This window comes from Pogoniulus pusillus, chromosome 5 (assembly GCF_015220805.1).
Source record: "Pogoniulus pusillus isolate bPogPus1 chromosome 5, bPogPus1.pri, whole genome shotgun sequence".
In the NCBI taxonomy this organism is placed as follows: Eukaryota; Metazoa; Chordata; class Aves; order Piciformes; family Lybiidae; genus Pogoniulus; species Pogoniulus pusillus.
This window is the reverse complement of record NC_087268.1, coordinates 27,059,268-27,077,382: the sequence shown is the minus strand read 5'-3', so window position 1 is coordinate 27,077,382 and position 18,115 is coordinate 27,059,268. Positions and strand designations below refer to the sequence as shown.

At 41.5% G+C, this 18,115-nt stretch overlaps 1 protein-coding gene across 1 annotated transcript in view; it reads right to left on the bottom strand.

The window, feature by feature from the left end:
* Window positions 1-17,845, bottom strand: part of LOC135175468 (sodium/hydrogen exchanger 2-like) — a 37,153-nt gene extending 19,308 nt beyond the window's left edge. Inside the window, exons 1-3 of the mRNA XM_064143616.1 lie at window positions 17,585-17,845; window positions 11,601-12,064; window positions 5,931-6,181 (exon numbers count right to left, since the gene is read on the bottom strand). Coding sequence (XP_063999686.1) covers window positions 5,931-6,181; window positions 11,601-12,064; window positions 17,585-17,726 — 857 coding nt within the window. The 5' untranslated portion in view covers window positions 17,727-17,845. The remainder of the gene's footprint in view (window positions 1-5,930; window positions 6,182-11,600; window positions 12,065-17,584) is intronic.
* Window positions 17,846-18,115: the final 270 nt, after the last annotated feature.

Genomic DNA, 18,115 nt, shown 5'->3' with positions numbered 1-18,115 from the left:
TGAGAAAAGAGATATGGCTTACTGTAAGTACACCTACAAGTCCATGTTTTGAGTCTGTGCTAGTATACAGTTTCTTAATCAATAGAAAGAGTAAAGAATTACATTATTGGCTGTTCACCACTTGCTCAGCTTAGCTGCCCATGGTGCAGCGATGGTTGAGGACCACTTAGCTTTAAAGCTGACAAATTTAAGGACAGTTAGCAGAGCTGACTGGAGGTTAACTTCAAAGTGTAGCCTCAGTGTAGTGAAGCATAGTCCGAATTGCCTAGTAATTACCAGGGTGGGCAACTAAGGTAAGGCCACCGTGAAACAGCTGTCACTCCTGACTCTATTACATAGAGCAAAACCGTGTCTTCTCTGATCTCCCAGTTAAAAACGTTCTACATACCCATGTATGGGTTCTTAGTCAAACCAGGTACACTAAACTATGTCTTTCTGAATACACGAGGACTTATCCTATGGTTATTTCTCTCAGTTCCATCAGGCTTTCAGTTTATAATTATTTGTCAACATGGGGAATATTTCTTCTTACTGAAATCTCCACACTTCTCTCTGTTGTGGAGGTGGCTGGCAGGTCTGCCAGCATTTCTTTGGAAGAAGCTGAAGAAGATTTTCCCACATCTCATGGAGATCCCACTGTGGCAAGTCTTCTGTTGAGCATGTCCTCTTTCTAAGACAAGAGCCCCATCTCTGAATAACTCAAACATCCCTGAATGTGAGTGTAATGGAATGGCAGACTGAGGGAGAGCTCAGAAAAAGCTCACTGACATTATGAATGGCACATCTAAATTCTTTCTTCTAACAGAATGTATGTGTGTATATATATATATCAAAGTACAGAGGAATCCCAGAAGCAGCAGAAACTTCAAAAAGGCTTTGACATAGTAAACTTTCTTAACATTTTGCAAGATGTCCATAGCAGCACCTGAGTCTTTAGTCTCTGGCAGACTCTGAACATGTTCCTCCTAAATAACTGCAGTTAGTTTTGTCCAGAATTTTCTTCTTGTCTGTGAAGTCATCATGGCTCGCTTTGGAGGACAACAGCCAAAATCCGAAACACAGTTGTAGATCTCTGACCTCACCAACACATCCACATCCCTGAAGTGACTAGGCAGCATTACTTCTGAGGGACAAATCCAAAAGGACACCTGGACACTGGGAGAGGACACAGTGTACTTTGCTGATCGTTATCAAGCAGCACAGCCGCTGCAGGCACATGATGGTGATTAAAACTCAGGGAAGGTCTGATTTGGGGACAGATGTAGTAGTATGCAGCAGACACAGGTTTACAAATACAAGTGGAGGGGGTTTGCTAGCAGGACATGCATCTAACATGGCCTTCACTCTGCATTTTCCACCACACTTGGTGATGGAGAGGCAGATCTAGTCAGCACAAAATAAAATGGCTGCTGCAACACAAAAACTAGCTCCAGCCCAAGAAAACTCCAAGATGAAGAAGGAAAGCTTGACTAAAACTATGCCAGACCTCCATTTGCATTTAGTACTAACATAATTGCCAGCTCTCTGCTCATTGCCAGCTGATTTCACCAGAGTGTTAACAGAAAGACTGTCCCAAGAGAATCACGCCATCTGAGAAGCAAAGCTTATCATGGTTTCATGGGATCCACAATGGAAGAATAAGCATGCACACTTCTTTCCTGAAACACTCAGTGGTTTAGGCAACTTTTCTAGTTTGAGCGTGTGTTTGGGCTAACTGAGGTCCTGCTTTTTTACCAATACTGGCAGACTGCTGATGTTCTTCACAATTCCCTTCCTTATCCTGATCTCACAGTTGCCCTGAATGGGGACTTGTCACTACAGATCCCACAAGCATATGTGCCTGCTTACCTCAGGAAGAAAGCAGAAGAGGACCTGGGCCATGTAAGGGACTTTTTTCTTGACAAAGAATGATGACTTTGCCATGACATGTATCTAGCCCTGGAAGCTGTCAAATATTCTTAGGTTCTTCAGTTTACACATATCTCTGGTGGTCACCCTTAAAAAATATGTGAATAAGGGTCTTAAATATTTTCATCCTCCAGAAGTCTCATATTAAGTGGTAAATTAGCTCTTCACAAGCTGCAGGCTGCACTGACAGACCTACAATTATTTCAAGTTATATCATAAGTTATGACAGTTCTTCTGTGCAAGCACTGCTTATCGGCACAAGTATAACAAGTCCAATGTATCCCAGATACATCCAGCTAATGATGCATACAGTGGAGCTGGCAAGTGCAAAGGTACCAAATGTAACATAGCAAGAACACTGTGGGCAGGCTGCAAAACAGCCAATTCCAAACCCACAGTCATTTTAGATTCTCGAAGCTGCAACTTAACTGCCCAAAGCATTAGGGCTGTCAGGTCTGCCTCAAAAAACCACAATAAAACACTCTAGTACTATTTATTGCCTTTTTAAAATACATAGCTTTCATGATTATAGAAAAGCCCTGCAACTGGGGGAATAGGGAAGTGTGCTCTCTACACACTTTGTTTTTGGATCCTGATGTAATGGAGAGACTGTAAATAGATGTCTGATAAGAATCTGTCACCAGATTAATCAGGATCTTTGCAAGCTGTAACTTAAAACACCTACTATGCTTAACCACTAGAATTTAAAGGGACAACACATTTTGCATTCATTCAATTAGTGTTGACTAAGTGGTTGGTTCACCAGTATAAACAATAGTGCTGCCCTTTATTTGTTACTCTTTGGGTCAGTAATATTCCACAGCTAATAAATGCTGGCCTTATGAATATGTTACCTTTTCAGAGTATTTATTTATGTTAGAAAAAAAAATATTGAAGGCACTTTAACTTGAAAACAAGGCAATATAATGTTAGAATTTAATATAAAATCTTTTTTAAAAACAGGCAAGATTTTATGCATATTAATATGTTCTTCTCAGACTAAATTTTTACTGTCACAATAATGAAAGCAAAAGCTTAAGTGTGGTTTATTTTACATTTCTTATTCAACTATATCAATTCTGGCTGCTACTTCTGTGACCTGAGATACTTGTCTTGGTCTAGAAGGGGGAGCAAAAAAGCAGTTAATTGCAATCAACCTTCAACTTTCTGTGCTTCTGAAGAACAAAAGTCCTCCTGTACAAACAGAACAGTTTCTGTCATGACTGCAATAAACTAGGCCACTAAGTTCAATCCTCAGGTTTCCTTGACCTACTAAATTTACAATCCTTTTAATGTTTCTTCCTTTCAGCCTGTTAATTCACGTCTGGAATTAAAAAAAAGTGTATGTTAATAGTTCTGCTGCTTCACAACCTTTACGAGAAATTAGTCAGCAGAAAATGCAGCATTATAATTACAAATGGAACCAAGCAAGTGCACTTCAGATTCACATCAGTATGTTTTTACACCTGTGATCCTGATTCAAGCTTGACTTTAATTACAGAAGCAGCTCATTCCTCTCCTTCTGAAGAGGACTTTCTCACTGCAGCTTACAGGGACATCATTCAGTCCCTTTGCTAATTCATCCAGTTAACCTGGTGTAGAGGTTCTACATGGATGCTTCAAGAATTATTTGTCCTCAGGAAGAGTACACAGACTTATCAGAAGAGGGACAAGCACCTTTTATTTCCCTCTGTTTCTCTGCCAGTGAATTCCTTACTTGCACAGAAATGAGGCAGTCTGTGTATGCCACTTATTTATTGGATAACACCGTACGTTCCTTCTCATGTCCTCCTACTGAAGTGATGTAGGGGGGTGGGTGAGCATGGCAAACAACTACAAGGTCTCACTGAGTAGCTTTTGAATCTGGTTATGAAGGAAATGGCAATCAGTAGTTTGGAAGACTCATAATGATACAGGCGAACAAGGTGAGATCAGGCAATTACTCCCTATAGGCTAAACAATAAATGGCCACAGAAGCACATAATGAATAAACAATCCAGGTTCTATGGGACACTCCAAGGTCACTTGGTCCAACTGCACACTCAAATGAGAGCTGAAGTCAGATGCAAGTAATCCTGCCATGAGTCATTTGCTGTAGAAAATTACAAGGAACTCAATTTTGGTGCATGTTGCAGTGTGACACAGAGTAAAATATTCTCTGCAGTTCAAAGCACAACAAAGTGAAAAGCAGGTTTAGATTTACTCCAAGGGGTTGCAGGGAGGGGGCACATTTTACATCTCTTGACATCTGAGACACTACATGACTGCAGAGAGCCTTTCCTGCTCCCCCTGGGTGTTATTGACATATCCAGATCTATCACAAAATACATTTAGGGGAAAAAAAAACATACTGGGTTGTATGAGATGATAGCTTATTTTCTACTGTGCTGGAGGGAAAAAAAATACTTGGTTTTCCTCTTCTGTTTTGCATCAACTCAGGGGCCACTATTACAAATGAAAATGAATAGGTTGTTAGTGCCATGGGAAGTACTGGTGTGCTGGTGGCAGGCACTGGCATGCGGTGGGTCCATTGATCCACCGGCAGATCCACCATGCCCTTTCCATTGTACCCTTGATGCAGCATAGCCAAATTAGTATTTTCATACTCACTGCCACAATTTTTCCCATGTACAATTTGGCCACACATTTTTGGTTTAGAAGCCCTTTAAGTATTTGATCATAGGATGTCAAGGACATATCACTTAAGAAGTGGAGGAAACTAGAAACCACACAAATGCTATGAATAGAAGCTAGGGGAAGAGATGGCACATTTATGAACTCGGTCAAAGTGGATGCATACGTTACTTTATTTAGGCTCATATCAGAGGAAGAAGCGTATGCAATCTTTATCTCTTTACCTACATTAAAGTAATAACCCCTCCTGTTTATACTGGTGAAATCATCAGCTCTAAGCTTCCATGTAAATCACTCCCCAGCTCCCCAGAAATATATACTGGTATGACTATCAAACCTATCTTCACTCTCCTAAAAAAAAAAATCATCACATATGGTATTAGTAAGTATCAGTGATACTCAGAAATAACATCTCAGCTTTCCTAAAAAGCTACCTTCCTAATGTCTGAATGACTGATATTTGCCACTAGAACAATACAAAGTCATTAAAGAAGTCTGGTCTTTAAAAATATTACCTGGAACCAGAGCAAACTAAGTATATCAAATGTCATAAAGGCTCTTTCTAATACTGAGGTGGATACAGTATAAACAGTATCAAGCAAGAGGCTGTGCTTTGTCTTTACTGAAGCCCAGGAGTGAGAAAAACAGGAATTAAAATATTTTTACCTCTTGGAAGTCAGAAAAATCAGTATTATTTTATACATAATGATGTATTTGGAGGGCATCATAATGCCATGATATTAACTAAAATCAAGACACTAAACTAAATGGTTATATCACCATAGGACTGGATTTTGAAAATTTTATGTACACCCAATTCTTACTCTGCTTGTCATCCAGCAGGAGTTTCTCTTAATGATATATACATTGTCTTCATTGAATGGTACTTACTGGCTACTCATATGACTAAGTCTAAGACGCAGTTTCACAATATATTGGCATCAGAAGTGAAGCCAGTTCACAGAGTTCCTAGCTACCACTCCCACTCCCTCCCAGCCACCACTGTCCCTACATCACTGTGGGCCACCCCTCAGACATGCCCTTATGAATAGTTGTGGGGTCACACAAGGACACAGGTCACCAAAGTGATCCTGGTTAAAAATAACATCACTGAAAATACAAGGGATTATTTTTAACTTGGAACGTTTAAAAGATATGGTTTATGGTGTGATGCCACGAACAGTTTTAGTGACACAGCTGGTGTAGTGGCAAGCTGAGAGGATGGGATGGAAGTGGGAGGGGAGAGGCCGGAAATCCTCAAGCCAGCATCACTGCCATGCACAATGAAACGATGCCATATGACAGGGTTTGCAAATTCTGGTCATCCCTGCAATTTCCTTTGGCATTCTCACTTGGCTGCTATTATTACTGAAGTTTGGGGTACTTACGCCATGATGCCTGATAGATGAAACATTTCAGCTGTTATGTATGACAAGTAACTGTACAGGAAGACAAAGAGTGGCTCAATCACTCGGATTTTATGGGTGAAACGGGTGGTAAAGGCTGCTACAAATCCCAAAAGGATTCCAATCAATACTCCACCGATTCCCACTATAAAGAAGTTAGCAATCCCAGCGAATATGTCAATAACCTTAATTGTGCGCATCTGGCAGAAAGACTTGAATAAATTGTACAGGACCTATGAGAAAAAGAAAGCACATTATGTTTCTGAAGTCTCCTTAATTTCCCTTCATGCCATTGCGTTCCTCTACTTCAACACTGAACTTTTCATTTCTCCATCCGCCCTGTGCTCACTTTTGAGATATGCTGTTGTTTACCTACGGCACATTACTTGCCATCCATAAATAGCACAGAGATACACAAAGTAAATATTGTGACTCCCATTTTTGCAAATGCGACAGGTTTATTAATCCATGCAATTCTGCATACCAGGAGCATATATTTATCTAAGCTTTCTTCAAGTTCATTTATCTGCAAAGCTTCTGATTTCTCCATAAATGGCCATTTCAGATTTTCCCCAGAATCAAAGAAATAAAAAAGAAGGGGGGGGGAAAAAATGCAGTTGCATAATGAGCAAAAAAATCAGACTATTACATAAGACACCAAGAGCTGCAGTACTGAGTTAGACCATATAGTTACCAGTATCAGAGGAGGAGGAGGGAAAAGGGGTGGATAGTGATCACCTCAAGGACTATGAGAAACATGGCAGTCATGGAGTGCTCTTTCTCTAACTTATTAAGCATTATGAATCTGACTGCTTAGAGACTTTTCAAAATTTAAATTAGTTGCAGAGAATTGGATTTAATTTCCATTAACAGATCTGTTACCATGTGTTTGCTCAGTTTAATTTTCAGTTTTTATAACCATCCTCCAAAACAAAGTGGGTCACTAGGAGAGCCCTTCTGTTGTACATAGGAAAGAGAACAATGTAAACTCTCCATTTCTCTAAAATTCAGTATTTTAGTTGCTACACAGACAATGGAGTAAGTTACTCTCAAAGAAGTCTCAAAGGATGTCCCCATTTGCAGACTTACTTGGGAGATTTAAGTATTACCTGGCACTGCATGCATGCTCCAAGTCATGCAATACCATGACAGCTACATAGTCCCCTTGTACAGATCTAAGGCTGGTCACAGGCATCTATTCTTACCACGGTGGGGTCACAGGTTACACGGATATACTAAATACATGACAAGCCATCTTGGACAGCTTGCAGGAGTTAAACCTCCACTTTCTTTCTGGATTTATTAGCAAATCAAACAGGTTTCTCTATCAGAAATGATACTCAAGAGAACAATGCTTTATCAGTACTTGCGTTGTGCCAACAATGTATGTGTTTGAATAGCGACTGGGAGGGATTTGTCATGTTTGCAGTCTTGTTCTCTTTCACATAACAGAAGGTTCTTAAGCTTTTCTTGGGCAAAATTTGATAGGTCTTACAGAAGTAAAAGTTTTCACTATAGACTAATGAAAAGACATTATGGGTCCACTGGGCCATGTGAAAAGAAAGAACTGAAAATACAAAAGAAAAAGCATTGCAGAGTAAGCACGACAGAAGACAGTTAATTCAAACTTAGCATGGCCACCAGTAATTTTCATCACAAAGCAACAAACAAGACAAGAGCAGGAGCATGAACTACTGATTTGATAACAATGTCCTCAGGATGAGTTCACCGGGGACAAGGTCCTTTTTCACCTGGATGAAGCCTTTCATCTTGCTATACTGAGGCAGACTCCCAGAATTTACACCCTATTCCTGGTTACTATGTCCTGTGCAGGATGGGAAAGTAATGTCACAGGTTCCACTGTTTTTCCACCTGTTTTGATTTGTGGACCTTGCTTGAAGACAAGCATACCAGAATGAAGTCTACTGAAAGCAGGTGTGCCTTTTTTAGTCACTTTACAAGGAGCTCGCAGCCCACAGACTGTGAAGACTCCATGAATCACAGACTGAAGAAAAAATGCTGTTGGCTTGTGGTTTTTTGCAAGGAGAGGAGTTTCACTGACATACTTGTTGAAACTTGAGCCTACCCTAGACTTGTGCTGTTCTTCAAGACACCTAGAGAATTTGACCTGGCAGAATATTCTTTTAGGAAAGATTATTATTATTTTCTGTAATTGGAGTTTTAATAACCTTTTTTGTATTTTAAAAAGTAACTATATAAATACATGTAAGGCAAATCTCCAAAGTAAGGGCTCTGAGAGCTGCTTTTAAAGATGTTCTGAAGCAACAGCCTTTCCATAACCTCACCTCATCCTCACAGAGAAGTGTTGACCTTGCAAACAGAGTGGACCCAGTTTACAGGCATCTCAAGTCTGTGTTTGTAAATTATTTTAAAGTAAAACTGCAATGTTCTCCTTTGTACCTCATATCAAACCCAGATCACCATGGTAAAAGCAGCAGTTAGAACAGAACTATGGAATGAGGACTATGGAATGTCATGAACAGGATTTTAATACCATTCCTATTATTCTTTATTTACACTGCTGTAAATAAGATCAAAATCAAGTTCACCTCCCTTTTACTCTCCAGCAATTCTGTTTTACTGCTCTCTCTAAAAGTTCAGGTGAGTTAAACAATATCAACAATGGTCACACTTTGTAATGCATTTCATATGAAAACAGGGTTTTTTCTCAGGCTCAAGATTTTGCATTTAGTCAAAATCCTTCAGCTGAAGCCGCTGAAGATTTCACGAAGGAATATTAGTCACCATTCACTTTTTAATCTTGTCTCAGAGTATCTCAGCTCTTCCTAGACACTAATTGCTTGTTTTCTTTAGTTCTCAGTTATTAGTTTTCAATTCTGAGATTACTTTAAAGGACTCTAAAACAATGTTTTCATTAGAGATGGAATACAGAGCACTGCCTGTAATGTTTTCTAATATGAAAATAATATTATTGTAACAACACTGGCTCCTTTTTTTTTTGTGTGATTTTAAGCCCAGTATTGGAATTTGAACTTGTAACACTCAGTTCCAGCTGTGATGTCTCAATTTAATCACAGAATCACAGAACTTTAGAGGTTGGAAAGGACCTCCAGAGATCATTAATATCACTGTGCTAGTTAATGCTGACCCAGTCTTTTGGTAAAGCACAAACTCTGAACAAGGAGCCAACCAGCAAACATTGTCCTCAGCCAAATTCAAGCTCCAAAACTCCATCAGTCAGATCATCTGAATGCACAGACATACAGCAAAAAGCTATCAGGTGTGAAAGACCTTCTGAGAAACGCAGCAGAATTAAGATTCCTGAGGAATCACCTCTCTTTGCATCTAAAATGAAGGTGTAGTAAGCAGGATTTGTGAAAAGGGAAAACATAGATGGCCTGGCTTTCTTAATAAAAGCTTTTACTAGCAACACCCAGGGAGAGTAAACAGGATACAGGAAGAAGTATCTAGAAAACATCTTTACCAAAGCCACACTGTTCTGCACTGCCATTCTCTGTAGCCCCCGAGGTTTCTGATACTGCAGTGGCCATAGGAATTAGGCAGGCACGCATTCAGGTCTCCTGCTTCAAATCTGCACCCCATGGGAGGCAGCTGCCATGGTAGGTGGGAGTCATGGTACTCCAGCAGACAAAGCTGGAAGTGCTTAACTCTGCCTGCAAACTGCCTTGGCAGCTCTCAGCAACACAAGACAGGCAGAGAAAGAGACAGCATTCACAAAATATCATCTCCTTTGAGCGGGTAGCTGCGTAATCCTGGCAGCACCACGGTAAGGACTGGTCTGTTAGCACTGCTATGGGCAGGAGAGAACCTCTAAGGGTACCCCGCAGGAGAACTGTGTGACAGCCTGGGTCATGTTTTAAGTATAATCATATGATTGCAAGTGTGCAAAGCCGTAACCAGGAACCATCAGGAGAGCAACGCTTAGCAGGTGAGAAACCACTCGACCTCCTGCCAAGTGCTACCTCTAAGCGATAGCTGGGAACTAAGATCGAAGGTACTCTAAATTCTTTCCAGTCCTTCATGAATGTATGTATGACCAGTGCATTACTGGCCTGCCCTACTGACTCCTCAGAGTATCTCTCCTGGGTTAGGGCATATGGACAGGAATGTCCTGAGAAAGGACTAGGTCCAAAGAAGGCAATAATGATGCCTACAGGAAAGCCATGCATCACTGTTATGAAATTGCCATGCCAGCACCTATAAAAATGGTGGTTTGGAGTAATTCGCCATTGGGCAATGGCACGCATGAATACTTCTGTCATTGTGATGCAGTGTTTTGCTAGGAAACCTCGCTGGATTAACTGCTGCTCCAGTGGCACAGTGATTAATTTTGTGATTGGAAAGAGTAATTTTGGATAGAAATACACACACATACACACACACACAAAAAAAAAAAGTAAGCTTAACATTGACATAAAACCACACCATTTTTCCCCCAAACTTGTATAAAAAAGAATTCCATTGCATGTGTGGCAATTAAGAGTGAATAGAGACATACACAGACAGGGGTGAAATGCTATAGCTTTTGAAACTCAGTATTTATACTTATTTATTTTCAGGACTGGCTTAATACCAGTTTAGTAATGGCAGGCAGTTTCAGATGTAAGCTAATGAGAAAAGCTAGGCTCCAAGGCAAGCCTGTAAGAGAGGATGCAATTCAGCTGACTGGATAAAACAGAATCAATTAAAGCATGAAGTGGGGGGGGGAGGGGGTAGAAAAGCCAGTACTCCCATAGACATACAAGAAATTATGAGTACCAAGAGTCAAGTTATACCATGAGATATGCAAGTGTTAAGTAAATGAGGAAAAATCCTAGGACAGGAGAAAACCAAATGATAATTCTGCGTAGAATAGAATAGAAATAAGAAGCCAGTGACAGAGAAGGTACAGATCCAGTTCATGAATCTTTTTTATTCTTCTGGAGTACAAAAAACCGGACCTCTGTGTCTCACAAAACAGAAAGCATGCCAAGACACAGCTGGCAGAAGGAGGAGTACAAGTAAGGCATGAGTAAATGGGAGCAATGTCTCAGATATGGTGTCATCTGGTACAAATGAGGGGCACTGGGGGTGTTGATGGATTTTGCAGTTTGCCATCTTCAGATCAGCACCACAAACCCAGTTCAGCTAGTTAATAATTAGAAATTACGGCCTCCATATGACTGTCCTACCTCATCTCTAGCTTGAAAGAAATGTATTGGTGGTCTCAGGGCAGTTTTAGCTGGATGGGCACACGCATCACCTAAGTCCTTTGCCATCTCAATGATTTCCCCATTTTCCCTGAGAACATGCTAGGCCAGCCCATCACCCCTTTTCTTTCTCCTGTCCAACAACGTTTCTGCAGGTGAGTAAAACCTCCAGTTTCAGCTTACAGAAATAACAGAATTCAAAGATACATAAATTAAAGAGATCAGGTAGTAAAATCCTTAGAGCAAATATACTATCATTACACATTATTTAGGTATAGTAAGACTTCCATAGTTTATATATCTACAATTCAGAGAATGACATAAACACATTAACATTCCTTGACTTCCACTCTATTAGCAAACTGCAATACAAAGATAGAGATGCAAAGAGGCATAATGGAGTAGCATGCAAGAAATCATTAATCATTTGTATCAACTAATAATTTAACAAGCAACTTACCACAGTTATAGCATCATTCAGCAAAGACTCTCCAAACACCAGGATGTAAAGCTGTTCATTGACATGAATATTTTCAAAAACAGCTAACACCGCCACGGGATCCACAGCTGAAATGAGGCTGCCAAAGAGCAAATTCTGCAGCAGTGTGATATCAGTCAAACCAAATGCACTGATCTGGCAAATTCCATAAAGTGAAATTCCAATGCCAATGGCGTTCCAGAGTGTGCCCACCACAGCATACCAGAAAATGGTACCAAAGTTCTCAAAGAAAAGACGAGTTGGCATAAAATATCCAGCATCAAGTACGATGGGTGGTAAGAGATACAGGAAAAAAACATCACTGTTCATTACAGGTGGGGACTTCTCATCTGCTCCAAAAATAATCCCACCAAGAAGCAATCCAACCAAAATGAGCAGACAGCTTTCAGGTACTATCGAGGGCAACTTGTGATAGAGATGAAAGCCTTCCAAGGAAATTCAAACACAAGAAAGTAAAATGGTTATTTGCACAGAATCCCAAATTTTGTTTTGGATTCTGCTATCTTAGTTTCTATAGTAAACAAGCAGCAATCTCAGAGCAATTTCATTTTCATTGCAAAGTCTGACCCAGACCACTGCCACAGGTCAAGGCAAATCTGTCAGCTAGGGTAGTTAATTCAGTTAATTTGGAGGAGAGACAATTTAATAGCTAGGCCTTCCAGTTAATAGCTAGTCTGGGTGGAACAGCTATGTACAAAGGTTCTGTTTGTGAAAGTGTGGGATTTTTCTGTGATGTGGAATCCTCCGGAAACACAATCCAAACACTTTTTCTAGGGCAAATTATACCTAGATAGTGGGGGGGGGGGGGGGAATCATAATAATCACCCTTTCCTCCATGCACAGCTTCTTAAAGGAACTTAAGGAGTACATTAATTTAATTTTTAGAAGTCTTTTATGGTCTGAAAGCTAGGGAGCAGAACTAGCACATATGACCTGCACCCAGTCACCCATGGCCACCTCCCAGTCACCATGAGGAAGCATTTACAAACAAAATTATTCTTTGAGCTTTAGCAGAGCCTCCAAATGAAGTTCATAAGCAGCAGCATGTTTTCCATGAAGTGACAATAAGTTGCAGGCCGTATTATTACATTCATTCTTTTGCATTATATGAACTGTGGCAGTGTCAGGAGTGTCTCATAATAATCTGTGCAAATTCCTGGAAAAAAAAATTAATTAAAAAAGGTTCTGAATGAGGACACTGTTGGATGTTCTTTAGTCTACTAAAAATCTCACAGCCGTGCAGCTTTTATTTAAAGATTCCCATTTCTTGCAGAAGTTGGCTGCTGTAAGGATAATTTTGGTAATGAATGGGAAAAGTTTTGAAGAAACCTAACTGGCCAATGTAATGGAAGGATCAACCTTATGCACCAAGGTCACATTCCGGGTCCTGGTGATGCCAATCTTTACCAGACTCCTCCTTATCTATATTTGGCCCACATAATTATATAGAAAACTCTCCGCACCCACAGCATCCCACAATTCCTGCCTAAGTAAAAAGCATTTAAATTATTTTAAATGAGAGCTGCATGGAAACACTGGGTGTGGTAGTAACGGGTGTCTATTTCAGGCAAACTGTTTCAGCAAATATCACACCCGTAGCCGAAACAGTTAAACTAGTGCAAGCTTGGCATACTTCACATCCACTTTCCCAGTTTCAAGCTTCTGCATCTTGTAAACATCTGTTTTATTAATTCTCCTTTCATCAAAGGTGTTTTTGAGGTAAAAGAAAGCCTGAACTTATAATTAGGAAAAGCAAATGAAAGACCAAGGAGAAAGCTGTTTCAATCTGCAGATTTTTTACTTACATATTCTATAAATAAGTATATACATATATATATACATACACATGTATACATTCTATAATACTTATAGATCCTATGAATATTAAATCTGGATTTAAAAGTAAGCAGCTCAGGTTGCATTTTTTGTTTTCCTTTCTGTGTGAACACAGAATGCTTTTTAATATTTAGAAACACAGCCTGTGTGACTCGTTACATAACTGCCAAAGTCATTGGTAGGCAGTTTATGGTTTGTCCTAGGTTTTGCAGTGGCAAGACACCAAAATTTCCAATACAGTATTCAAGTTTCTCCTAAGTAGATTCTGCAAAAATGTTTTTAAGCCCTTCAGAAGTATTGTGAAGAGTTTTCTCAGTAAAAACTGAAAAGGAGGGACTTTTTGTAAATACAGCTTTTAATGAAAACAAAAAAAACATCCCAACGTGTTGTAATGCAATGACAATGAAAAGTCTACTGTGAATATAGAAATAAAAATTTTTTTTCTTTTCTTTGTTACAAGTCATTCTTTGGAAAGTTCATATTCTTACAGAGCTTTTGAGATTCTTTTTCATCCTTAAAAGTAATGGAAAACATCCCACTAGGTTAAATGTGCTCTTTATCCATGTAAACAGCATTAAAGGTCCTAAAAGGCTGCCTGCCTCCATAAAAAGTATTCAAAAGTGACTAGGGATGGGCTGTGGTTTAAGGGCACAGAGCCAGGATTTAGGATCCAGTGCACATCAAGTCAGACACAGGTGCCTTGCAGGATGAGGAACGACTTCCACGCTCTGACTGGATCCACAGCCACATTACTGGGAGTGCCATGGGAGCAGATTCCCTGCAGTACATGAATACTCAGGTTTTTACGCTGAACCCTTGACTACAGCTACGTTTTCCTCCTCTGACTCTGTTTTTGGGCTCCTGATTATGCAATGACTCAACTTCAACAGCATGGAAGATGTTTACCCTCAGGTCATCGGGCATTAGGAAACTTGCCTAAAGTGCAAATTCTGTAACCTTCAAGCTAAAAGTCCTTAGAGTTCTGGTTTCTTACTTCTTGGGTGAAATCCAGTGCACTTTGATGCTAGAAATGCAACTGGGACTTGTACTTTTGATTTTTTCCAAGGGCTCTCTGAACACTTTAAACCCTTTTTTTCAGGACAGAAGCATTGGAAAGATATCAGCTAATTCCCAGAAGCAGCACCTCTAATCATGTATTTTTGTTTAAATATAGCGGTGATGAGAACCTGGATCAGTTAGACAACATTTTGCAGGCTAATAACATAAGAATTAAGTAAAACCAGGAGGAAGGTAGCCTAGTTTCAGTGCATAGAGACTGCAGCATAATTCAGGTGCACTGGGTCCCACCTCATACACTCAAAGATTCCATTGGCATGTTAGTAACATACCTCTTACATGGTATCACAACAGCTGGTAAGTTAGTAGAGGCGGTCAGAAAGTAACAATTTCAGCCAAAGCAGGCAATCTCTCAGATTTTGAATGCGCCCTTGTTTTATGCCACAAGAAGAATCAATGTATTTCTAAAGGCTTTGTGAAAATGCACCTTGTCAAATTGTTCAACTTCGGCTTGATAACTTTGTTTTCTTCTTTCTTGTGCTTTTTTGCTCCCTCTATACATAGCCTACAATAACATGATCATATGCAGGCTCTGAGATACATTTCAGACAAATCCCCTATAAAACTAGAAAAACCTGGAACATTTCAGCTCCAGTTAAATTGCATTTCTGTGAAAACACATTTGTTTAAAACAGCTCCAGTTGGACAACAAGCAAGAGCTGCAACAGAGTTTTCTGTGGAGTCCTCCACAAATTACAAGACCCGTTATTAAATGCGACCCCATCTTTTGAGCTCCTTACATCTGAAAAGACCTTAGGGCTCCGCTCATAAAGTTTGCCACTCAGCAGTGCCAAGCATAAGCATTCAGCACCTAGCCCCAGAAAGGAATTTGCCATGGCAGATTAAGCAGCAAAGTTTCCTGGGCAGTGTATGAATCTTGAGACGGATTTCATGCAACCTGACATGACAGGGATGAGATGCCCATGCTGCTAGCAGGAAATGCTGTGGAAAGGAATGCACCAAAGAGCTTCTCTCAGAGGGCTGCTCTTGGGGCTACAGGTGAGACAGGCTGGAAAACCCCTCTTCATCACTTTGAACTGAGACACATAGCCCACTCTTTGTAACACAATAGGACATGGCAGAGCCAACAATTCTGTGTCTCAGTGGGCACCCATCTGGGCTACCTCTATCCAAAAAGAAGGCACAAGCAAGTGAAAAATTGATCCTGTGGCAATGCAACTTAGGAGCAATGGGACCTGTCCTGGCAAAATTTACCTGATACACTCACCAGATAAGAAAACATAGACAGAGGTTCAGGAGCTAGAACTGGATGTTCCTAATTCCAGTCCTGGAGTGAGGGCACCTGCAGATGGGCGTGGTGAAGCTGAGCACTGCCACACCTAGAGCCTCTCCTGGATCTGGCCCTCACTGCTTGTAACAGCAGAAGTAATGCCCTAGATTAGCCACACTAGCTTTTGTTTGGTGTAATTGTAGGGATTTAAAAATAATGCACACTTTTCCTCACACTGTTTCCTTGTTCAGTGTGCTGCAGTCAGATTGGAAAATTAAAGTAAGATTTTTTTTCCTTTTAACTCTGCACTAGCAAAAACATCATGCTAGTCAGCACGTAAAGTCTTACAGAAATACAATAACATACTGTGTACATACACAATAATTGTGTATATACAATAATATATTGTGTATGTATGTGTGTTTACCTGTCTCAAATGGCTTCCCTGTCATTTTTAATAAACTAGAAACGTTTTCACTAGTCCTAGCTTATTCAAGAGCTCTTGATGTATATAAACTCAGGAGCCAGAGCAATTTAACAGGATTCAACTTGCTAAGCTCTTTATCAAACTCTGAATTCTCTGGCTATTTCGGTTCATGATGTACTCAAGTATACCACATTTGAGCTCTGTCCTGATTCTGCAAACACCTTAATACATATTGAAGACTAAGCATGCATCTTTAACGCATTAAGATACATGCATCGAGACATATGCATCCCCAATGCATGCAACGTAAGAGTATTTCTGCAGCAAGTAAAGAAATCATAGCAAGTTGCTTGGGTAGGAGATCAGGTACCCAACTACAACACTAGCTGTGGCAGGAAACGAGTAGATAATTTCTGGTTTGCAAAATCCAGATTTTCTGATCACTAAACAGAATGTGACACAGTCTTTGTTTAAATGTCCCAAGCAGAAGTCGAAAGTTTTGTCAAAATCTTTTATCACAATTAACATGGTTATAGTTTTTGTTGAAATCTGATCCAAAAAAAAAGTCTTAATTTTGTTGCCACGGCTTTACCCTTCATAGTTAAGAAGATACAAAGTTCATAATTTTCAAGATTTACTGATTTGTAAATGGCTTTTCAGTGCATCTTTATCTGGTATTCCCAAGATGACTGGACTGTACTAGTTTTTCTCACTGGGACTGAGAAAGCTGAACAAAACCCATCATATATATAAGCTGCACAAAACACTGTGGAGCTATGCAATACAAATATTTTCCACATGAGGGAAGAGGTGGCCTTTCTTATTCACTGGTGGCCTTTCTGGTCTTTCTCGGGACATAACTGAATGGTGGGGAAGTACAATGGAGAGGCTTACTCTACCCTCATAAATATTTGCTTTACATCGATCCGCTGTTCTGTTCTGACGCTGTCATTATACCCGACGTTATTTTAAGCAAAAGAAGGGAGTGATCAGATGACAGCAGACTGATCCCGGCAAAGTCACTCGCGCAGTGCACCCAGTGAACTCCGGGTTATACAGTCCTCGTAGCCCGAGGTACACGCGTTGCTGCTGAGGGCTGGAGGTAATCTCTTTTCTCCTCCACACCTTTCCTAACCGAGAAACCCCACCTTCTGTTAGATAAATCACGCCTGAGCATCCCGTCCCGAGAAGGCGCATCAGCCTCCGGCTGCCCTCGCACCCGCGACCCTGCCGCCAAGCACAGACCGCTGCAGCCTGGCTGCCAGAGGCGGGCCCGGGGGACAGGTGGCCCGAGAGGGCAGAGAGAGAGGGAGAGAGAGAGAGAGGGAGAGAGAGAGAGGGAGGGAGGGAGGGTCACTCGACGGCCCCGCTCACCGATCTTGGCGAGGGAGGCCAGTAGGATCCAGAGGGTGATCTCGAAGGGGATTTGCACGTGGGGATAGTCCAGGGTGAAGACGTGGAGTCGCGTCTCCTCGAAAGCGGTGCTGCTGGGGCTCGGAGGGGTGCCGCTGCCCATCGCTGAGGCGCCGGCCAGCTGGCTTTCCGAGGTGGCCACCCCGACCGCCAACACCGCAAATACCAGCACCAGCAACGGCAGCAGAGGCGCGAAAGGGCGCGGGGAGGCGCCGCAACAGCCCATAGCGTCCCCGCTCCCGGCCCGGCGCGCCGCTGCTCTACGGCCCCGTGCCGGCCGCCGCCACCATCCCGCCGCCGCGGGCACCTGCCGCTGCCGCGGGCCCGCCGACTCCGCCTCCTCCTCCCCGGTGACTGGGTGAGTCCCGGCTCGGCGCCGCCAGCCGGCCGCGGCACCCTGCTCTTCCCGGGCCGCCCCCGGGGCCGCCCCCGCGGGGCAAAGGCGCGTGTTGGCGTCGCCTTCGCCGGCCACCGCCCCCGGCCACCTCACGC